General features: G+C 30.8%; 4 protein-coding genes across 4 annotated transcripts; 2 read left to right on the top strand and 2 right to left on the bottom strand.

The window, feature by feature from the left end:
* Positions 1 to 2: 2 nt before the first annotated feature.
* EIN_122320 (leucine rich repeat containing protein BspA family protein) lies at positions 3 to 796 on the bottom strand (the record flags this gene model as incomplete). The annotated part of the gene is made up of 1 exon (XM_004259044.1): positions 3 to 796. A coding segment is annotated over one exon (794 nt), but the record flags the coding sequence as incomplete, so codon positions are not given.
* Positions 797 to 1,143: 347 nt separating this feature from the next.
* On the bottom strand, positions 1,144 to 1,518 carry EIN_122310 (hypothetical protein; the record flags this gene model as incomplete). Its single annotated transcript, XM_004259043.1, has 1 exon — positions 1,144 to 1,518. One exon carries the CDS (start codon positions 1,516 to 1,518, stop codon positions 1,144 to 1,146), a length of 375 nt encoding a protein of 124 aa, XP_004259091.1.
* Positions 1,519 to 1,653: 135 nt separating this feature from the next.
* Positions 1,654 to 2,775, top strand: EIN_122300 (hypothetical protein; the record flags this gene model as incomplete). Its single annotated transcript, XM_004259042.1, has 1 exon — positions 1,654 to 2,775. One exon carries the CDS (start codon positions 1,654 to 1,656, stop codon positions 2,773 to 2,775), a length of 1,122 nt encoding a protein of 373 aa, XP_004259090.1.
* A 3,424-nt stretch (positions 2,776 to 6,199) lies between these two features.
* On the top strand, positions 6,200 to 6,649 carry EIN_122290 (hypothetical protein; the record flags this gene model as incomplete). The annotated part of the gene is made up of 1 exon (XM_004259041.1): positions 6,200 to 6,649. One exon carries the CDS (start codon positions 6,200 to 6,202, stop codon positions 6,647 to 6,649), a length of 450 nt encoding a protein of 149 aa, XP_004259089.1.
* Between the last annotated feature and the right edge of the window lie 369 nt (positions 6,650 to 7,018).

The following is a 7,018-nucleotide window of genomic DNA, read 5'->3' as shown; positions in this document are numbered from 1 at the left end:
TTGTTTGGATACATATTCTCTCAATTTTGCAATTTTTGAAGCACGCCATCCCGATTTCTCTGAGATTCTTTGGAAGTTCAATTACACTCAAATTGCTGCAACCAAGAAAGACACACTCTCCAAGCACTTCAACACGACTTGGGATGGCAATGTTATTCAAATTGATACATCGATTGAAAGCTCTGTTTTGAATAGTTCTCAAAGAGTCTGGTAATACAATTTCAACCAAATTGGTGTTGTCGTAAAAGCACATCTCTCCAATAGAAATCAATTTGTTGCCAAAGATGTATTTTGCGGTGTTGTTGTTTGCATAGCAACTATTTCCAAGTGCGGTGATTTGGGGTGGGACTTCGATGGTTTCTGGAGTGTTTTGGTTGTCGTTTGCGTTGAACCAAAGATTACTTGAATTGTGAATAAAACAGTTGTCGCCAAGTGATGTGACTACCTTTGGAATGTCAGTGCCGTACAACTCAATGTCGCCAAGGGTATACACAACGTTTTTGTATATCACATTGTCGTGCGGTTGAAGGTAAATTCGATACGAAACTGGTCGCCAATAGACGCGGCGGTAAAAGTTGATGTCTGAAAATTGGTCGCTGTAAAAAGAGTAAATGTGGAGTGTTTCTAAATTTGGGAACAGGTGAAGTTGGTTGCGAGTGATCGAAATTGGATTGTAATGAAATTTGGAAAGAAGAGAATCGAACTTTGAATTTACTGCTTCGATGTTGCAAAAGTCTTCGAGTGTTACAAAGTATTTGGACACAATCATCATGCTGTATGAATCTAATTTACTCATCCTTTGATGTATAAGATAAATTTAATTACAAGATTTGAAGTGGTGATGTTTAGATACAATTGTATAAATTTAATTTATTTGATATATTTTTCTTCATTATTTAAATTAAATGTGTGTGATTTATTAAAATTTATTCTTTATTATTATTATTAAAAATAGTTAAAATGTAATAAAATATTAGTATAGAATCAGAAGAAAGTAAAGTCTTGTTATTGTTTAAATGTGTTTTAAAGTGTTATAAGTTACATTTTAATTCTTATTTTTCAATAGATATAATAATATTTATTCTAAAATAAGGTGTTGTAAATTATTAATTGAATATAATATAATATAATGATGATAATAAACTAACATAATAATAATGGATTTTTATAATCAAAACATAAAAAGTAAGAAGTGATGTGTGTAGTTTTATGATTCATCAAATCACACAAGAACTGCAAACAACACAAATGCCACAGACAAAAAACAAGCCGACTTACGCACCAAAAAAGAAGACGGAAGATGAGCAAGAGCAAGAGCAAGAGAGACTTGATGCTGAAGAGAGAAAGAAGTGGATACCAAAATCGCGTGCTGAGGGGGAGTATTGGAGTGAAAAGCACATGCACGGCTATTAATTCATCTGTGTTGTAATGTTGGTGTTGAGTGTACAAACAAATAAACAACAATTCACAATCAAAGTTATTCAAATGTAATATAAATGTGATGCAACAATAGTACATGTTGTAATTTAATAACAACAACTAAACAAATACTATAAATAATACTATTCAAAGTATTAATAAATAAAATAAAACAATTGAAAATGAACTGAAATTATTAAAAATATAAAAAAAATAAATACGAATTGAAGAAAGATGCAGACAACACACAAGACGTACCTGAACATGAACGACATGAAAGTGGTTGCACGCTACTTTGAGAGTCTTGCCGACTTTGTGACACTTGGGAAGGTGTGTCCATATTACCGCCACGTGATGACTGAAATTGAAAGCAACCCATTTCCAATTGACAGAAAGACACTCAAGGCATTTCCAGCACTCACCACACTCAACATATGGAACACTTACGATGAGCACTTTGGCAACAGCCCATTCGCACCACGCGATGGCATTGCTGATTGTGCACAAAAGAAGGAGGTGTTCAGTCTCAAGAAGATCTTCTTTCCACAAGAATACAAGAGAGAGACAAGCAAAGTGGATTTCAGCAAGATACGTGTGTATTATGAAGTCGATTACACAACGTACAGAAGAAATTGCGATGAAGATGCAAAATACGAATATCACAATGTGGTGTTGGAGAAGGATGATGTTGTCATTTGTGATGAGACAATACCAGATGTGGTGAGAGCTGTGAAGTCACACTGTTTTGAGAACAACACGACATTGCGGAGTGTTGTTGTTCCTTTGAAAGTGACATCACTTGATCAACACGTGTTTAGTGGATGTTCCAATTTGAGTGCAATTTCTCTTCCAAATGCGTTGTGTGACATTTCAACAAGTTGTTTTCAGAATTGTGTGAGACTTGAAGAGATCAACATCCCACCACTGGTGACATCAATTGATGCAAATGCGTTTGACAGTTGCAGTCGCATCACACACATATCACTTCCAAGTGCAGTTTCGTTCTTGAATGGGTCAACTTTTGCAAATTGTGTTTCACTGTGTGCCATCGACATCAGTGGAGTTGTTGCGTTGGGTGAGAAGTGTTTCTACAACTGCAGAAGTTTGTCAGATGTGCGTGTTGCTGTCTTGACGCGTGTTGAAAACAAGTGCTTTTGTGGGTGTGAGAAGTTGAGTGTGTTGTGCAAGTTGGCAGAGCAGCAGTCTCTCAAAGCATCGACATTTGAGGGATGCAGTCTGCTGACATCAATCGAGTTGTGTGGCAATTTCAGCACAATTGAAGGGTATAAAACTGGTGAGCGTACCGATATAATGGGCGTACTCTTTTATTGGGCGTACTCGTTATATAAAAAGTAATAATGATTATTTTACACAAATTATTTAACATTAATATATTACATTATTTAACTTTTATTATAATTTATCGAATATACAATCTATTATTAATAATATCCTTTGATTCAAACAAATGTGTTACATTTATTTGACATACTTGTTGTATTATTAATTATTAATTGTCATATTTTACAAATAAATTTAAATTTTGTTTAAGTATAAAAAGACAAATTTATTTTTTTAATATTTGAATGAAAATATGAGTTTTAAATAATAATAATCAACACATTAAAAATCAATTTAAGGATATCAAAAAAATATTGACATATTTATAATAATGAATTTATAACATTAAAAAAATATTAAAGAATTTGGAGTTCAAAAAGAAGATGGACTATAAGAGTATTATATGAACAACCACAACCGAATAGTAAATACCTTATTTTTATATTTTTGATATGAATTGTATCAATAGTATGGGTTAAAAATATGTAATATATTTATATCAACAAAAAACAATATGTGTTAGAGTTTTATTATTAATAAATTATTTATTATTATTTATCTAATTATGTAATTAAAATTGGTTTAATTTATATAAACAAATAAACTTTTATGTTGTATGTATTGTTTTATTATATTTCAACTATCGATCATTTTGACACTTTAATGTTTATTATGTTAAAATTAAGCAAAAAATAAATCCAAACGTGTTAATTTTTATATATTTTTAATCTTTACATATTTATTAATTATCGAAAATATTTATTTAATATTTATAATTATTTAAACTAAATTAAATAACTCCCTTAAAAATAATCAACGGGCGTACTCGATATTTGATGAAAAACCACTCGAAATCAACTTTTTTAAATTTTGTTAACGTCATATTTACATGTTTTTAGAACATTTAAGAAACATTATTCGATCAACAACCCACTTAAATCGAAATCTAGATAATCAACAAAAATAAGAAATGAATATGGTACCTATGTTTTTTACAAATTATCGTACTGTACGTCCTGGTACAACCAATTACGACTTTATGTGCCTTGAATGTTTTTGTTACAAACACTTTTCCAAGGATGAAAAAAGCAAAAGGAAAAACCCATCAATAACCAATGTTTACATTTGTTCGGCAAATGCAAGAGGTTGTTCCGCAAAAGTGGTTTTCTTTGATAATGGAGAATTCAAAAAGACTGGAAAACACACGTGTTCTTTTGATCACAACAAGTTGTTTGCAGATAGAAACAATCATGCTATATGTGTCAGAACAGTCGAGAAACATTTAATATTAAAAGCAAAAACAATTCTTATACTCGTTTTAAATGACAAAAATTTCATTCGTGACGAAAAAGGAAGAATACAAAAATACTTGAGTTTCATTAAGAGAATGCAAAGATGTGTATTGGATGTATTGCCTTTATCTTTTGATTCGTTTGTTTTACCGAATCATCTTTCGGTGACAAAGAGAGGTATTTCAATAGAAGAAACAAATAACTCGTTTCTCTTTTTTGATTCAAAAATAACACAACCAGACGAAGAGCGCGTTCTGATTTTTTCTTCATTTTTTCAACAACGTATCGCCAAATTGAGTTACACGTTTTTTGGTGATGGCACTTACAAAATAGCATCTTCAATAATAAAATGTTTATACACAATTCATGCATTAATAAATGGAAATTGTTTTGCAATAGCATTTTTATTGATGCCCAACGAAAAAAAAGCAACTTTTGAAAGAGCATTTGAAGCGATCAAAACTTTTATTATTAATGGACCTAATGGTGAGTCCAAAGATGGGTTGACATTTATATCTGATTGTCAACCAGCTGCATTTGTCCCTGCCAAAAATGTTTTTGGATGTGATATCCACATTTGTTTTTTCCATATAAATCAAGCTGTATGGAAAAGAATGTCACAAGAGGGGTTGTCTTCACAGTACAATAATGACCCTCTTTTACATCTCTGGGCAAGAAGATTAATGGCACTTCCGTTTGTACCAAGTGATAAATTGAAATCTTGTTTTGAATGGTGTTTTGAAAATCTCGCTTTTGATGAAAAGTATGGCCTTAAAGGAGATATCGCCGACAAATTTAGAAGAGTGATTGATTATTATAAAAGTCAGTGGATTTCTTCTCCCGAACAAATTGCTCGCATTTCTCAGTTTGATTTGAATGACAGAACCAATAATAATTGTGAAAGTTACCACAGTGGATTAAGTAATATATGACCGTGTTCATCCTAATATTTATATATTGACACACATTCTTCATGAAGTTGAAAACGTTGTATTTGAAAACTACGCTTTATTTCTTAATGGTGTCAATTCAAAGAACGTGTCAAAATCAATAACAGAGTTTAAAAGAAAAATAACTGAAATTAACGATAAGATGAAAGCTGGATTGTTTTTAACTGATTTATCTTATCTTGACGCAATTTCAATAAGCTACATGTCTTATTATTTTTCTTGCAAAGAATCAAGAAAAAGTTCGAGTGCTAACTCAATTGAAATGAGCAAAGTGTTTTTATCTCAAATAATTTCAATATCAGAAGAACAACAGTTGGATTTAGAGGAAACAATAGAAACAGAATTTACTTCAAGTATAACGGATAGAACAAGAGAAGAATTTTCAAGAATATCATGTGAAATTTCACAATCACGTTGTCCAGACTTAGAGGTCGACATTCAGCAAGAAATCCCATTATCATCAATTGTGTCCGATCCAAATAACAGTAATTCTCATGAAAAAATAGATAAACCAATACGTCGTCTAAAACGAAAAAAGAAAACAGTTATACAACAAATTGCAAAAGAAAAACATAAAAGAAAAACAAAAGATATTTAATCGATTATTTATATGTGATATTTTAATAATACTGTAATTTCATTATTAATTGATATATAAATGAACAAAAATATACTTTTATTTTAATGTATTTCTTCAAATGTATTAAAATGTGTGCAATATAGAAAAACAATTTATAGATGGTCAACAACAATTATTAAATGTAGTAAAAACAATTAAAAGACAATATAAAGGCACGTTTTTAAAATGTATTTATTTTTGTATGCATATAATAAATGTATATAATATTATTATATTAATTTAACAAGCAAACAAATAAAAAAAACCATATATTTGTTTTAAACAACTTAAATAAGAAATAATACAACAAGTGTGTCAAATAAATGTAAAGTATTTGTTTGAATCAAAGGATATTATTAATAATAGATTGTATATTCGATAAATTATAATAAAAGTTAAATAATGTAATATATTAATGTTAAATAATTTGTGTAAAATAATCATTATTACTATTTATATAACGAGTACGCCCAATAAAAGAGTACGCCCATTATATTGGTACGCCCATTTAACTCAGATCAATTGAAGACCACTGCTTTGAGTTGTGTGTGAGTTTGCAAGCAGTCACATTCGAGAAGATGTGCAGACTCATCAAAATCGGCGACTCTGCGTTCAGCAACTGCAAACAGCTGAAATGCGCAAATTTGCCACAAACAGTCACCTCTCTTGGCAGAAAGTGCTTCTCGTGTTGCGACACGTTGAGTGCAGTCACACTGCCATCACTCATCACCGAACTCAAACAAGAAACTTTCAACGAGTGCATATCACTTCAACACATTGTCGTGCCACAAAGTGTCAATGCTATTTGGGCATCGTGTTTCTTCAACTGCAAGGCACTGTGTGACGTCACACTCCCTCACAAAGCTATCTACCTGGCCGATAAGTGCTTTGTCGGGTGTCAACATCTCACTTGTGTTGTCATCCACAAAGACACAAAACCATTCGACGACTCATACTACAACACAAATTACACAACTGTCGTCAGATTGGACACACTCGCTATGCTCACAGCTCACAACAACAAATAATTCATCACTTCATCTACTTCATATTTTATCCCTTCTTCGTTTATCTTATTGTCTCTACACATATTGTTTACATTTCGTAAGTCAGTTGTTGTGAATGTATTACTCATTTTGAAGAAACATTGTTTTCAATATCAATCCAAAATATAGTTTAATTCTATTTATTATAACAATTCTATTCAATTTGTTATTATATTTTGGTAAGTAAATTTCTCGTATCAAAATATCTTTCTATTTCTATCAAAATGTGATATTTTTGTTATTATTAACTCTATCAATTTTGCGTTATTTTGAAATAAGTCTTCATTATATCAAATAACTTGAATTACATGGTTTATTTACTAATATATATATTAAAAAATTATCAAGAAA

Source organism: Entamoeba invadens, assembly GCF_000330505.1.
Source record: "Entamoeba invadens IP1 unplaced genomic scaffold scaff_1105074724931, whole genome shotgun sequence".
NCBI lineage: Eukaryota > Evosea > Mastigamoebida > Endamoebidae > Entamoeba > Entamoeba invadens.
Note: the sequence above shows the minus strand (reverse complement) of the source record. Positions and strands in the feature narration are given on the sequence as shown.